We start from the raw sequence: 17,057 nt of genomic DNA, 5'->3' as shown, positions 1-17,057 counted from the left end.
GGGCAGGGGCAGGGGCAGGGGCAGGAGCAGAGGCAGAGGCAAGTTAATCTCTGTGAGTTTGAGGCCAGCCTTGTCTACATAGTAAGTTCTAGGACAGCTACACAAAGAACCCTATCTTGAAAAACAATAACAAAAAATAAAATAAAATAGAAACAAAGAAAGAAAGAGAAACTACACTAAAGCCCTAGCCTGCAGAACATCAGAATATTGTCTGACTTGGACACAGGGTCTGTGCAGAGATGAGAGTAATTGGCTGGGCCCTAGCCCAATATGCTTGTGTTCTTATGGAAACAGGCCTGGCTACAGAGCCAGACATGAATGGAGGGAAGATAATAGGAATTCTTTAGCTATGAGAAAGGTGGAGGGAGGGGCACAGCAAGTCCTCCCTCACAGCCCTGAGAGAGAGCCAGTCCCAATAACACCTTGGTTTTGCATATTAAGCCTCCAGAATGATAAGAGTCCCTCTCTTTCCCACACATTCCATCTGAGTACAGGTTAATACAGCCTCTGGAACCCCAGGCAGGGTCCTGACTCTAAGCCACTCCCCTGCCACCATCCCTCATCCCTGCCACCTGGCTGTGTTCTAAAGCACTTGGGAATTTGTGGCTTCACTTCTGCTGCCCCCACCTGGTGAGACCATGTCGTGTTCTCTGGCAGAACGGAGTGCAGGCAGTCAGAGGAGCTAGCGTAATTCTCTAGCAAGACTCTGGGTAGAGGGCATGCAAACTATCAGAGCTGGGTCAGAGAAACCTGGAGACAGATTGCATGCTTGAAAACTAGTGGGAAAACAACTAGAAAATACACACCCACAGGAACATAAAGTATCTGAACTGAATGAAGATGGCTCTGCCTCAACAACAGATTGTAGAGGGAGAACCATCAGGCCACAAAGAAGACAAGTGTGTTTTTCCTCCATATGTCTCCCAGCGAGGTTTCCACCACAGAAACATGTATCTTCATTGAAGTAATTAAATTTTATTTCATAAAGTAATCTCAATGAAATAAATATACTCCAATTTGATCGTCCTAAACATTTATGCAGATACCAATATGCCAATGGTAGGTAAATTCCTACCATTGCTAATAGCTCAGCAGTTCTCAACCTGTATGTTGTGACCCCTTTGAGGGTCAAAAGGCCCTTTCACAGGGTTGCCTAAGACCATCAGAAAACACAGACATTTACATTATGATTCATAATAGAGTAGAATTATAACTAAGAGGTAGGAATGAGAATAATTTTATGGTGGGGCATCACCCCTATATGAGGGGTTACATACAGCATTGGGTAAGTTGAGAGCGACTGAGATAGCAGTGACTTGGTCAAGAGTCTCTACTGCCCCTGGTGGCCAGGTACACACACTGCAGGAGCAAAATCCTCAGTCCAGGGTAAACCACCCCATTGCAACAGAGATGGGACAGGAGCCACCATGAGAAGTCATTGTTCAGGAGAACAAGATTATAGAGCTAGAAACCCACAGAAAGAAAAAAAAAGGCAAGGTTTCCTGGGTCAATCTAACTATGAGAAAAGAGTTTCTTAAAAAAGTAGAAAACAGAATTCTTCTTTTATCTTGGGTGAAGTATGCGTTATATGTAAAAATCCAGTAGTTTCCAACAGCTCCTCTATTAGAAGCCCTGCTTTTTATAGAATCTATGACATAAATGATGAGGACAAGCACAGCCCGGTATCCCCACAACTGTGCAGACAGAAGCATGAAGAAGGTGGCCCCTGGGCCCTGCTGCCTCAGAGTTCAGTCTTAGGTGGAAGCCATCTTTATTCCAGATGTCCTCAGTGGAGAGAGACAAGAGGTGTAAGTGAGATGGGGGGCAGTAATCAGTCACCCCACAAGGAAATTACCCCTCCCTCTAAGCAAAGGAGTGTTGCTTGCTTGTGTTGTGGTCCCAGAAAAGACGGATGTAGGCGAAGTGTCCTTCACCTCAGACACAGCAAGCTGGGCAACACTGCAGTGTTCTGAACCAAGATTGGGAGAAAAAAAAAGAAGGAACCGATGGAAAAGAATATTTCCTAGAAACACACATAATCTGGACAAGCTCCCGAGTCAGAGAAAAACAACACCAGAGTCACTCTTGCTTCACTTCAAGTGTCTCCACCTTTGCCAGATTCTCTCCCACCAGGCACACCACAGCCATGGAGGAACACGGCTGTAGGCATGGAAATGACACTCTGTTTATACACAGTTAGTTGTGTGTAACGCCCTCTTTGATAAATATGTTTTTAAACAACCCCTTCACTCTCAAGAGCCTAAAAGCTTTCCAGACACTGAAGCTGAAGTCCAGAGCTGTTTATTTATTCAGTCTGAGAGAGCCAGGATTCAGAGACAGGAGACGAGGGGATTGCTAAATCAGAGTGCAGAAGGCACGTTGTCAAATCACAGTCGACTAAGAGGTGAGTGTATATTTGGGTAATAAAATTGGAAATAATCTTTATTTGTGCAAGTGATATGTGAATAGATATATTAAAATTATTTTAAGAATCATATCATAATATATGAACCTAAGGCCACATTCCCAAAGCACATGTCTCCTCTGCAGTGGTGACTGTGGTTCCCATCTCTGATACACTCTCCAGTATTATAAAAGTATACACACACACACACACACACACACACACACACACACACGTGTATATAGACAACTCATAGAACTGGTTTGTTGGCTGGGAAAACAACTCAGTTGGTAGAATGCCTGGCATGTATGGACCTGAGTCTGATATCCAGTGACTGAATTTAAAGCAAAAGCTGGGGATACTGGCACACATTTGTGATTCCAGCCCCAAGAGACAAGACAGGAGAGTCTCTGGGTTCACAGGACAGTTAGCCTAGCCTAATCAATAAGTACTTGGTTGCAATGAGAGACTGTCCTTAAAACAAAGAAGACAGTTCCTAAGGAGCAATGGCTGACATGGACTTCTGGCTTCCACATGCATGAGCACACACGTGTACCCACACACCAAGAAATCTATGGTATGTATGATCTTGTACAGAGAATCAGCAGGATCTCTTCAAGTCTTATTCATGCAGATACTATAACCAATATCTTGGAATACTAATCTTTGTAGGCATCTTCTCCAGGCAATCACAGTCTCTTACCCAGTCAGAGACCTCTATATTGACTTAAGGAGATTACAGATACTCTTAGCAGTTGAAAGGAAGAAATACAGCATCTATGTGTGTGAGAGAGAATCACACAGGAACACTGAAGGGAAGCATAGAATTCATGCTATAATAACAGATCAAAGAGGAAAGTATGTTTCCTTCTGGATGCCACCCAGATGATAGACACTGGGCGGAGGATGAATGGCAGCAGATGCCTGTTCTTTTAGTGCAACATGAGGGAGGCAACTAGAGAAAGTGTGGGCTATGGCAAACCAGAGAGTGACGTCAACCTCCTTGGCATAAAGCAAGCCAGCTACTTGTCGAATCTTTCCCACTTTTACAGCAGAAAAATCATAACAACTAATATTTTTATATTTTAAAAAGCCTCTTCATTTTCCGGCATTGATCACTGTAGATTAGTTTCTATTCCTGCTGCTGTGATAAAACATGGGCAAAGGCAACGGAAGGGAGAAAGGGCTTGTTCCGGCTCACATTTTCAAAGTTCCACCTGACATATCTGTCACAGTGGGCAAGACATGAAGGTTGCCAGTTCAAGAAGGATGGCCACATCACGTTCACAGCCAGGAAACAGAGGGTGAAGGAATGCTCTGTCTGCTAAGCTCACTCCACAATGCACACAGTCCAGGACCCCAGGCAAGGAACATCCCCACCTATGGTGGGGAGGTTAACCTTCCTACCTCAGTTAACATAATCAATGTACTCTCACATAGGTCAGCCCAGGAGCCCACCTCCGGGTGATTCTAGAGTCTGTCAGTTATCACTATTCAATCACACACTACTTAAGAGCTTTGGCTGGTCACACTGCAGGCTGAAGTTGGACCTAAGGGATTTGAATCAGTTGACAGATTTAGTCCAAGCATTCCATGTCTCTCTGGTAGCAAGTACAGCCAATGTCTCAACAGAACATTCTCTGTCAAATTAATATGTTAAACACAAGTAGGTTTTTTTTTTAAAGGTTTTGGGGATCTTTTGTGATGCTTCATATTGAAAAGATCTAAAGTCACCCAGAAGGCAAGCCTCTGGATATGTTTGTGAAGGAGTTCTAGTCTGGGATGACCCATCAGGATGTCAACCTCTCTGGGTCCTGACTGCAGAGGTGACCAGCTATATGACATGCTCCCACCACCATGACTTGTCCCTCATGGCAGGCTATAGCCTCCATCTGAGAGCCAATGTAAAACCTTCCTTCTTTCCTCCCTCACACTTCTTTGTGTCCGGAATTTTGTTGTTATAGCAACCAGAAAAGCAAGGAACATCATTTTCCTTCATAAAGGTATAATTGGCTGTCATGGCGATTTTCATTCTTCTACTATATTTTGAATGATTTTTTTCTAGAAATGGAGGGAAGACTTACTCACTGAATGATCATTTGTTTTTCGTTCCTTGTTCCTTGTCTTTTATATCTACACTTCATTCCTTTGTATATGGGGAGATGGGTCAACGCTACCTAGAGAGAGAAGCAGGCTCAGGGCACAGGGAAGGCAGAGTCTAAGAGGATGCTAGTGCAGGCCTTGTCATCACCTGTGTCCCTGCACTTGAATCAGCTGCTGCAGTCCAGCACAATGGCAGGGCTGAGGATGGGAGGGACAGCCCCTGCGAAAGGAAGTCAAAGAACAGCCCTCTCCTTTCCTTCCCCAGGGTGACATGTTTAGCTAGTTCCCATTACTATCAAACTCCACAGGGACTTAAACTGAGCACGGTGCATGGGGCGGGGGGGGAAGTGATGAATATGAAATTACCTCCCCCTGGAAGAATGAAAACTGATTCTTAATTCTTAGAGACTCTACTTGAGAGAGGGGAACAGTTCTTGGGAATAACCTGTTCAGATGGAAACCCGGATACACCCACTGTGCTTCCCCTGCTGTGCTTAAACAGGATGCTCCGAAGACGGTCCATCTACCTTGAAGATGAAATCAGCCATCAGGGGTCCTGTAATCTTGAAGGTCTGTCTGTCAGCACCCTTCTGAAACTCAATCGTCGTGTTCTCTACAATGAAAACCCCAGAACTGTTGAAGCTGTGTTCTCCTCTGCTTCCTTGAAGTGTTTTTGACTCAATAACTGAAAATTTGAAAATAAGATGTAAATATGGGAACTACCCTAAAGACATTTGATTTTAAATGACACAATTGCTAACTGCAGCATCAGTAGGTACAAATACAACGAATACAGTGCTGTCTCCTCAGCTTATGGGCACTGATTGATATTGGCAGAACTGACATGTGAGGCTTTGAGGTGCTAGCAAGGACTTTTTGGTCCAAATCTACTCGAGTTCTCAGAACCATGTCCACCACAGAATGAAGAGGAATATTTTCTCAGTTTATGCTTTTTCATGATGCACCTAATATCACAGAGTGAGTGAAGCTAAGTCTCTTATTACCCATTCAGAAGAAAGAATCTCAATTTTGCTTTAAAATACTATTTATTTTTAAGTAGGTATAAATTCATGGAAATTAGCACAGAGACACTCTATGCAGCCCTCTCTCATCTTGTCCATGGACTGTGACTCTATGGCACCAGAGCCAAACCAGGAACTGATGCTAAGATGTGTGCTGTATTAAAGCAACTGTTGCTTTGCCAGCGCCAAAGAACAACTTTGCACATTTCCCAGGTACTCGGCGAGGAGTGTGTGGGAATCTAGAGAGGTGGTCTGGGAGCAAAGGAAAACCAGTTGCCATGACATCTATCCACTAAATCACAGGATAGAGTTTACTTTCATTGGTTTGATTTGAGTGTAAAACAGAGCTACAGAAGTGAATGCTTTAGCTCTGAGTTCCCATAGAGCCTTCTGCGGCATCTAAAGCAGGTGGCAAGGTGGGAGACCCCAGGAGTCTATAATCATCCCACCTTTATTAAGGAAGGGAATATGCATCTGTGTTCCATTGTGTACTGCCCAAATAGTTTCTCCCCTTCTGCCTTCTTAGTGAGGAAAGGAGAAGTGAGCAAGTAGAACCAACAGCCTCTCATGGTGGAAAGTGCCATTATGCGCTGATGCCTTCTTTTATACCCATATCTTTGTACCTTGTTTATAATTATACACTCTAATATTTGTTTTCTATTTATGTTTGTGCATGTGAGGCAGCATGATACTATATGTACCATGTACATGCAGGAGCTCCTGAAAGTCAAAGAACATCAGCCCCCTTGGAACTGGAGTCACAGGCAAGTGTGAGATGCAGCGAGGGTACTAAACTGAACCCAGGTCTTCTGAAAGAGTACCTGGACCCATCTTCCCAGCCCTGTAAGGACAACTTCAAACATTTTAATCTGTACTTAAGAAAAAAATGACGACTTTAAAGATAATGAACATTGACTGTCTCTAACTAAAGGATTTACACCGTGGCTCCTTTGGAAAGAGGCAAAACCAGGTAAACAAGAGATTTGCTTAGACTAGTGTTTCTCAACCTGTGTGTTGCAAGCCCTTTGGGGAGTCAAAAGACGTTTTTACAGGGCTCACCTAAAACTATCAAGGACACAGATATTTACATTATGATTCATAACAGTATAAAAAACTCCATAGCACAATTTAGCAATGAAAAAAAATGTTATGGTTGGGGGTCACCACAACATGGGGGACCGTATCGAAGGGTTGCAGCATCAGGAATGTTGAGAACCACTGGTTTTGACTGTGGAGGTTAGGAAAGCATTCTTAGGCGGCTGTGTGTAAGGGCTTACAGCTAGCCCTTATGCTAAATGTGTGTCCACAGCAAGTGCATGTCAGCAGTGGGTACCATCTTGCTCAGCATTGCTTTCCTTTGGTCATTATGCATAGCGACACAGTTCTAGTCATGCTCAGAAGACAGAACTTGGGAGAAAATTGTATCTTTGCAGTTGGTGGAGGTTCCAGCCTATGACATATTGCCCTTGTGGGTTATGGTTATTAAAACATTTGGTTTACTAATACTTTGAATTTTAAAGATTTTCTTAAAAGTGTGTGTGTGTGTGTGTGTGTGTGTGTGTGTGTGTGTGTGTGTGTGTGTGTGTGTGTGTGTGTGTGTGTGTGTGTGTGTGTGAGTGTGTGTCCAGTGGCAAGAAGAGGGCTTTGGATATATGTATGCCCTGGAGCTAGACTTACATGCAAACGTGAGCCACCATGTGGGTGATGGGAATCAAACTTCCCCTGCAAAAGCAGCCAGCACTCTTGAACATTGAGCCATCTTTCCAGGCCTTTACTATTTTTTAAATTACATTTACTTATTTATTTACAGATTAGTGGTGGCTCTTTTGTCCTATCATATAGCTCCTGGGGATTGAACTCAGGTAGCCAGACCTGGCAGCAAGTGCCTTCAGCTGCTGAGTCACCTCACCAGCTGAGTCAAACATAGTTAAAGCCATAGTTTGGCTATAATTACATTTGCTATAATTACAAAAACAATTACATTGCTTTTGCAGGGACTTTCTTATTGCTTCCATTTGAGGAGGAACGCATGACTGGAAAATCTAGGGCTGTGTGTTCCCTACAGTAATGTGGCTAGGATTAGAACATGCTAGAAATTCAGGAACTAAAGAGCTCTAGGCAGATTGTGAGATGGACATTTTATAATTAAATTCCATCCCACAACAAAGGGACTTGAAATTAATGGTACCAAGCATTCTCAGTTTTCAATACTGCAGCCATTTGGAAGGTTACAGCTAACATGGACCTTTAAAGGATGATTTAATACTGAAAAATAAGCTTGATTTCAGAAATATAGCTTTTTATAAAAAATGGTTATATAAAACAAGAAAACAAAACCCCTTCTGTACTGTGAAATTCAGACATGTAAACTAAATCCTCTGCAAGGCAGCCAGTGGAGAAGAGTGGTTTTCAGAACGGCTTCCAGAGCCGCCTGTGGGACTGTTCAGAAGAGGAAAGCTCCAAGCAATAGATCTGTCACTTGGAGAAGTGGGGGAACTTCTGAACTCTGAACTCCAGGAGAGTGCCAGTCTCCAGTACAAAGCCAGGCTTCATCCACCAGCACACACTCAGGAAAGTGAGGCTTCCCCTGGGCATTAGCCTGCACTTATTCTGTTTACTGTTTGGGTATTCTGTTTTTATAACTTAAAAAGTCCCTTAAAGCTGGACATGGTGGCTGACACTGGCAAACCCAGGCCTCAGGAGACCGAGGGAGGAAGTTTAGCACAAATTCAAAGCCAGCCTAAGGTACAGGATGAGTTCCAGGGCCACCTGGACCACAGAGCAAGACCTTCTTTCAAAGCAACACTACAGTCTTACAAAACTGAACTTGAGGAACGACCTTCAGTGTCATTAGTGCAACACATTAAACCAATTGTTCCAAGCCAGTCTGGGCTATATGAGACTCTGTCTCAAAAAAATGCCCCAAGTCATGCATTTTACATCGATACATAATAAACAATTGCTAACATCTAACTAACATGTAGAGCCCACCCAGCTTCTTTCCTTCTTTGTGGTCTGTTTACCCACCTTTTCAGTACTGGGCATTGAACCCAAGACCATGCTACTATTGAGCTACTTTCCAGTCCCTAATCACCTACACAAAATACGCTATTTTAATATGCATTCATGCTCAGCATTTTTACCACAGGCTAAGACTGTAATATTTTTTGCTACCCCACATAAAACACCTAGCCAGGAAACAATAATCTATTTTTCATCTCTGTAGCTTTCTTTGTCTAGGTATCTCATCTGATGGATCAGGTGACATGGGGTTTTTTGTAGCTGGCATCTTTCACTGGGTCAATATTTTCAAGGATCATCCACAATGTAGCATGCATCAGAATGCCTTCCCTTTTTTATCAGCAAATAACATTCCACACGTACTGATTAATTTATTATTATTCAACTATTGATAGATATCTCTGCTATTTTAATTTGAAGGGTAGCAGGAGTGTTGCTGTGGATATTTAGCACTTTCCCTATTTGTTATTTATTGATGTAACTCTATATGAAATGGGGTGATTTTTTTGAGACAGTCTTATATAGCCGGACTGGCCTGGAACCTGCAGTGAAGCCAAGGCTGGCTTGAACACTCAACCCTCCTGACTCCATCTCCTAAGTGCTTAGGGATTGCAGCTATGCATCACCATGCCTGGTGCTTTTATAGTTTTTAGTTCAAATGATATCTCACAATTTTATTACTGAGATGATACATGGAATTTAATGAGGATGAGCTTTGCTAGTTTCTAGGTGTTACATTTGAATTTACCAGGAGGAAAAACTGACCCCACAGAGTGCTAAAGATTTTCAAACCATTTAGAAAACAGGTCTCTAAAACATTTTGATATTGCATTTCAAAGAAAGCCTGTATCACTAATGCAAATCGTAAGAAGGGGTAGAGAAGTTCTCCTGCTCCCGAGGTAAGTACGGCACGATGGCTCAGTCTGCCTGCCACACAAGCATAGCATCTGAGTAGGATCCCATAAAAAATTAAAAAGCAAAACAAAACAGATGCAGCAGCAAGTGCCTGCAATCCCAGCACTGACCAGGCAGAGAGGCAGATCTGTAGGGCTTGCTGGTCAACCAGGCAGCCAACTGGTGCCCTTCAGCCTTAGTGAGGGATCTTGTCTCAAAGAGTAAGGTGCAGAGTGAGTAAGGAAGATGCCTGGTACCCACCTCTGGCTTCAACATGCACTCCCATCCCTGTGCACATGTGTGCATGCACACATATATACACACAGACACACACACACATACAAACATACACACATACACATATTACACATACATACATACACACACATACAAACATACACATATGCACACATAAATATGTACACATATATACACATTACACAAACATACACATTCACACACATACACACATATATACACACATATACACACATACAAACACACATATACACACATACACACCCATACACAAATATATACACATATACACACATGAATATACACACATATACACACATGAATATACACACATATACACAAACATACAAACATATACATACACACATACACATATATTCATACACACACGTGGGCACATGCACACAAATACACACATCCATGCCTGCATTACCAAAAATGTGAGACATTTCTGACCCTGAGAAATTCTTACAGTTTTAAAAAAGAAATTTGTGGTGGTAGTCTAGAAGAAAACTCAACTGCATAGTATTTGACTCAGCCACCTTAACTCTGTGTGGCTTCTTGGTAGTGTCTATTGTTCTGGATGTGCAGAACTAACTAAATTCAACCAATCGAGTTAGAGAGATGGCTCAGTGGTTAAGAGAATATACTGCTCTTGCTAAGGACCTGAGTTCCACTCCCAGAAGCCCTGTTGGGCATCTCACAACTGCCTGCAAGTCCTGCTCCAGAGGCTTAGATGCCGCTGGTCCCCATAGGTCCCTGCACTCATGCACATACCACCTACACATACACAGAATTTAAACAATAAACATAAGCCTCTAAATCCTGTAAACTTATTCACACTCATAGCCCAGTCTGTCTGAGACCTACCATCTTCTGTATATAACTAAGGAAGTTTGCCTGAGGCTACAGGGGTACCTCGGCAGAGAGCAAGAGAACCATGACACCTCCAGCTTCTGTAGACCCTAAAAAACAACTCCACAGTAAGTTGTCATCCGACACTGGAAAAGAAACACCTCCATTGCCCTTCAGCAGATACTCTCTGTAGCCCACAAAGCCTTCACTAGCTCTCACTGACACCTGGGCCAGAAGCCATGATAAGTCAGTAGCAAAACTTGTCCTTCCAAGTCAAAGGTCATTGGTAGGTCTCTATTTAATTTTTTTCTTTCAGCCCCAAACTTCTGACATCTCCAGAAGGTCCTTGAATCCTTATATAGATATTTTACTACAATTTGATTTCCTCTTTCATGAGGACATTAAGCTCAAATTGATATCATTTCCACCCTAAACCATGAGAACAGAACAATTCATAATGTACACACACACACACACACACACACACACACACACACACACACCAATTAAAGAAAAAGAGTGGGAGTGAGGGAGAACATCCCAGAGGGGCTGGATAGATAAAAGGGAGAGATGGATGAAGTGATGAAATTCCATTTCAATTCAAAGTGGATTTAAAACAGTTCCTACAGCATATTGTATATTCCTAGATTCTTTGAGTATAGTGGACAAAATCCCTACCATGAACAAGGAAAGTGGGTTTTCATTTGTCTGACATTGCTGTCAGGGAGTTTTGTAACATGCTAAAGTGAAATTGTACTTACAGATCAGGGCAGGTCCTTTCACAGTAATCCTCACACTTCGACTGCCCAAGGGAACAGCAATCACATTTTCTTCCTCTAGAAAAGAACACAAGACAAATGTAATGAAAGCTTGAGTGCTGAAGACCCAGGAGTGCGAGCACACACGTTAAAACCTCAGCAGTTCCTCATAGAAATAACCAGATGAGTAGTGGTTCTGCTTCTGGGTGGATGCCTGTGAGAACTGGGAGCAGGCACTTACACTGGTATTTGCACATCCACATTCACAGTAGCACTGTCCACAGTAGCGAGCAGGTGGCCATCCACATAATGGCACCTGTGTTGTACCTGCAGGTAAAGGACATTCTGACACGAGCTCTCATGGATCAACCAGGAAGAAACTGTACCAAGTGAAATCAATTGTGAACACAGAACCAAGTTCACACAAACAGAAAGTAAGACTATTATTACTCAGGTGTTGGGAGAAGAGGGAAATAAAAGAGTTTTCGCTAAGTGGATAGAGAACTTGTGTTTTAAAGGTTATAGGATGTTCTAGAGATAGGTGTTGATGATGGTTTCCCTGAACCATACACTTAAAAATGACTAAAATGGTGATGGTGATGGTCGTTTTGAGGGATGGTTCAATCATAGTAACATGCTTGTCTTGCAAGAGTGAGGACCTAGGTTCAATCCTCAGCACTCACATAAAAATATCAGGTATAGTAGTACAGACTTATAATCCTAGAGCTGGAGAGTCATTAACGGGAGGATGCCTGGGACTTAGTGGTTAGGTAGTATAGCCTAATTGATGAGCTCTAGACCAGTGAGAGACTGCCTCAAAAGAGGTGAGTGGCACTTGAAGTTATCTATGGTCTCCACATGCATGTGCACACACCTGTGCATGCAGCTCCATATAAATACATATGTGTGTGTGTGTGTATGTGTGTGTGTATTTTAAAAATACATATGGTGTAATCTTATACTAGAGAATGTGTTTCAGTATTGTGTGTAAATTACAGCAATACATACAACACTCTATTACATCCATACAATACACTATATTGTGTGTGAGTGGAAAGACAGCGAGTATACACATAAGAGTGTGAGGCAGAGGATTGTGGCTGCTCACTAGTGAGTAACAGCAAGGCAAGTCAGTTCCACTGTCCTTCAGATGTGAACGGGAGCTCCCCATGAGCCGCCGGTGATGAGTAGAGAATATGATTCATACATTCTGAATTTTCTGTAATAAACTGTGCTGTGCTTTTAAAATAATAATATGCAATATGATATATACTTTTACTTAAATCTGAAATTTAAATTGGGAAGATTAAAGCTGAAATAATTATTAACAGCAAAAAGGTGAAGGCCAAAGACTTTTGCTGTGAAGAGTTCTCAAAAACCCTAAAGCAAACTGTTCTGCTCCAGATGACAGAAAGAATGATAGGCTGTCAGGGATGAGCTCAGGATCAACGCAACTCTGAAACCAGAAAGAAGCAGTCCAGAAAACTAATGCATATGACCCCATTTGATAATGGTTATAGATAAAAACACTGAAAAATAGAAAACAAATTGGTTCTGAACTCTCTGAAAAGAACACAAAGAAATGATGTTCTCAAGTGAATGGTTGATTCAGGACTGGGAGATTTATTAATGAATTGGGAAACCAGAGGAACAAAGGCTTGGTTTTAATCATACCTATAGATAAAAAGCATTTTCTAAAATTCAGCATACATTGCTTATACCAGTCTTATTAACACCAGGAACAGATGAAACATCCTTAAATTTGATAAAGAACAACAGGAGCCGTGGGCAGACTCAATGATGAGACACTAAAATTATTCCCATGGGGGAAAAGGCAAACATCATCATCACCATAATTTTTCCTGTAAATTCCTGACAATGGAATTTGGAAATAATAACATTCTCAGAATATATACAAATATATTCTGAGAAAAAAATCTTAAAATACTATAGTTATAAAAGAAAAAATTATGTTCAAGAGATATTCTGATATTACACAAAATGCTTTAGAATTTTGTTAGCTAATTATAAATTTAAATATATTTATGTATTTTAATGCTATGTGATACATATTATGAAAATATAGCTCATATTATGTTAATGCCCAGCATTATGCATTGGTCTATACACAAACCTAACATAAGCTAACCCAATAGCAGTGAACATGCTGGTCATCAAGCTGTGCCTGAAGACACCACTTCCCACTACAAAAAAGGGGCTTTTTTGAGGGTCAATTACAGTCTGAATCAGAAAACAAACACTATACCACCACAGCACAGCAATGTGTTTTTGAGAACTCAAGGAAGCTCTTATAGACAAGCTCTGGAGTTTGAAAGGACTTGGAGTTAACATGAAGGGTCCCCAGGTAGGCAATAACATGGCCATCTGAACATTAGTAAGAATGATAATTACAGTAAAGTTAGTCATACAAAATACACTGAAAGCTGCAAGTCCAAATAATGCTGGAAAAAATACAGTTCCCACATGTAGAGGATGCTGGGTAACAGTTAATGGTTCTAACATTGGTAAACAGAGAAAAGGGTAACTCATGTGTTGGGCCTTTCCATACAAACCAAACTGCAGGGGAGCTAGACACCTGATTGGAAGTGGGTGCCTTTCTTACAGGAAGTGTGTGAGCTCCTAAGTGAAGAGTAGGTGGGGTGTGATCCTATGACAGATCTTCAATAACTACGAGTCACAAGACAGAAGATGAGCACAGCTAGCTTCCTGGCACGATTCAGTAAGAACTACAGACACGACTCTTTCAGGGCAGACCTGAACACAGGGAGGTCTTCAGGTGGAGTCACCTATTTCACACAAATAGGATACAAAACAAAGGGAGCACAGGCTATGTGGAGCCAGTGTTGAAAAGCAATGTAGAGAACAGAGACTGGGCAATAAGTGACAAGTTTCTTCAACAAGCAACTGTCAAGAGGAAAGAACAGAGAGAGTGCTTACTCCTCGAAAAGTTGTAAAGATGCCAAACAGTATAATGCACACTTTTTAATCTCAGCACTAGGGGAAGAGGGGCAAGAGGATTTCTATGGGCTCAAGGGCAGTCTGGTCTACAGAGCAAGGTCCAGGACAGGCGGGCCTACATAGTGAGACCCTGTCTCAAAAAATAATAATAATAAAAAAAATGTTCCAAAGAAACTGAAGGGAACTCCTGGCCCTATTTGAAAACTAATTTGAAGAAATAAAAACAACAACAACAACTACAAACCAAGCAAACAAACAATGAATAAGGATTTCTGAAAACAAATGAGATAATCAGTAAAAATTGTAGCCACAAGCATTTCCAAAGCCCTGGAAATTAACCCAGGGCTTCCAAAAGTCTGGGCAGTAATTATTCTAGGAAAACATGGTGTAAGAAAAGGAAAGACTATGGGATATCAACTTATTTATTTCTATCTTTCTCCTTTCTTTAAAAAAGAAAAGAAAGAAAGAGAAAGGAAAAAAGAAAGAAAGAAAGAAAGAAAGAAAGAAAGAAAGAAAGAAAGAAAGAAAGAAAGAAAGAAAGAAATGGAGAAGGAAAAAAAGAAAGATGATAACCCTAGTGAAGGCCACCAACTTGCCAGACTCTGCAGGAGTGGAAATGGGCTTGGAGCGCCCTAAAAGCCCAATTCCCAGTGCTCATTACTTGGCTTGTGTGGTAGTTTCCTAGAAAAGCCCACTCACTAAGCCGCCTGAATCTGACCCTGAGCTTTCCCAGGGCAAATAGCCTCCCCATGGGAGTTTGACCAAAACAATCAGAAGTCGTTTAATGTCAAGGCTACATGAGGTCTTCAGTGGAAGAGCTGGAAAACCATGTCCAGGGCACTCCTGGGAGTGAGTGATCATATGTATGTATGGCTGTGTGCTTACAAAGATAGGTCGGAAAAGACCTTAAGCTTTCTTTACACTAAAGCAGAGAGTGTGGGTTAGAACAAAACTGCCAGCCAGCTACCTAGATGCCCGTTGGAAATATATCCCAACACACACACATATACAACACACACAGGCATATACACTCACACAGACACACACACACACATACACTCACACATACATGCACACACACACCAAACACAGACACATACACTCACACATACATTCACACATGTGCACATACACATATACTCACATGCATATACACACACATACATACACAGGTACATACAATTTCAAAGTATATTGCAATAAAGAAAATTATCAGGCACATCTAGAACATTGAACATTTTGTAAGAGAACTAAAAAGAACTCTAAAAAATCAATACCATAGAAAATGTTTTCTACATAAAAAGAGTAAGAGATTTTAAAACCTAAATACAGTGAAGGAAAAGACTGCTCCATGAGTCAAATGTGATATGTGCAGCTTAGATTCTGCAGGTACAGCTAGAATGGTGGGTGATGGATAAATGAAGCATGCAATGCAAACACAGTATAAATATTGAACCCAGGTACAAGATCTATAGGAACTAGCTACATATATTAGTTATAAAAGTCTGCTTGTACTGAAAAACTAAGAGAATCAACACATTAAAACTCTCTAAATAAAAAGCAAGGTGTGAACATTTTCTCCCTTTCATGTGTGTGTGTGTGTGTGTGTGTGTGTGTGTGTGTGTATAGTATGTGTGCATGTGTATATCCATTTCTGCATGTATAGGGACACACTCATGTGTGCATGTGCACATGGAGAGTCAAGGTTAGTATCTAGAATCTTCCTAGGTGACTATTTTTTGAGGCAGGATCTCTCAATCAAGCACAAGGCTTGCTAGCCAGTTTGCTCCAGGGATCCCCTTTCTGGCCCTGTGACAATGAAATTACAGATGAGTGACCATACCAACTTGAGACTGGCATGAGGTTTGGGGATCCAAGATCTGTTCTTTTTTCTTGCAGGCATGGCAAACACTTATGTGCTGAGGCATCTCCCCAGCCCAAGAAAAATTGTTATATCACCTGACTGTGTGTGCCCTTCCTGGAAGCACTTGTTATATGGAAGGCTCACAATATATCATGCAAACGTTGAACACACATACATAGCGAACCCTGGGATGTAGGCAACTATTAGCAGTATTTACACTGCTAAAGAACAGACCTGGTTAGGATTTGTGGATGAAAGCATGCCAGGTTTATAATATAAATTATTGATATATATTGTACATACTCAATCACTTCACTTCTGCCAAGAAGGACCCACCAATGTGATAACTGTGTAGTTTCTTAGATTATGATTGATTACATTGCCTGTTGGCCATTTTGGTTTTCTTTGTCAGGATAATCCAGATTTTATATAGCAAATCATATGTAATAAAAACATTTTTGAAATATATTTTTGAACATACAAAACTTTCCTTGAATTAATGAAGAGCTACTTGAGCAGATCAATTGGAGTGAATGGTATCACTACAAAGTTAGGCTGTAGTATCCTTGAGTGTATGTGTGTGAGTGTGTGTGTGTGTGAGTGTGTGTGTGCATGTGTGTGTAAGTGTGTGAGTGTGAGTATGTGTGAGTGTGAGTATGTGTGAGTGTGTGAGTGTGTGAGTGTGTGTGAATGTGTATGAGTGTGTGAATGTGTGTGTATGTGTGAGTGTGTGTTTGAGTGTGTGAGTGTGTATGTGAGTGTGAGTGGGTGTGTGAGTGTGTGAGTATGTGTGTGTGGTGTATGTGTATGTGTATGTGTATGTGTGCGTGAGTGTGTGTGAGTGTGTGTGAGTGTGCGTGAGTGTATGTGAGTGTGCGTGAGTATGTGCGTATGTGTGT

At 41.5% G+C, this 17,057-nt stretch overlaps 1 protein-coding gene across 1 annotated transcript in view; it reads right to left on the bottom strand.

Moving 5' to 3' along the window:
- Adamtsl3 (ADAMTS like 3) overlaps positions 1-17,057 on the bottom strand; it is a 294,408-nt gene that overhangs the window by 123,281 nt on the left and 154,070 nt on the right. Inside the window, exons 8-9 of the mRNA XM_031384883.1 lie at positions 11,319-11,393; positions 5,035-5,192 (exon numbers count right to left, since the gene is read on the bottom strand). Coding sequence (XP_031240743.1) covers positions 5,035-5,192; positions 11,319-11,393 — 233 coding nt within the window. The remainder of the gene's footprint in view (positions 1-5,034; positions 5,193-11,318; positions 11,394-17,057) is intronic.

Source organism: Mastomys coucha, unplaced genomic scaffold (assembly GCF_008632895.1).
Source record: "Mastomys coucha isolate ucsf_1 unplaced genomic scaffold, UCSF_Mcou_1 pScaffold21, whole genome shotgun sequence".
Lineage (NCBI taxonomy): Eukaryota > Metazoa > Chordata > Mammalia > Rodentia > Muridae > Mastomys > Mastomys coucha.
The sequence above is the reverse complement of the archived record's forward strand: the minus strand, read 5'-3'. Positions and strand labels throughout refer to the sequence as shown.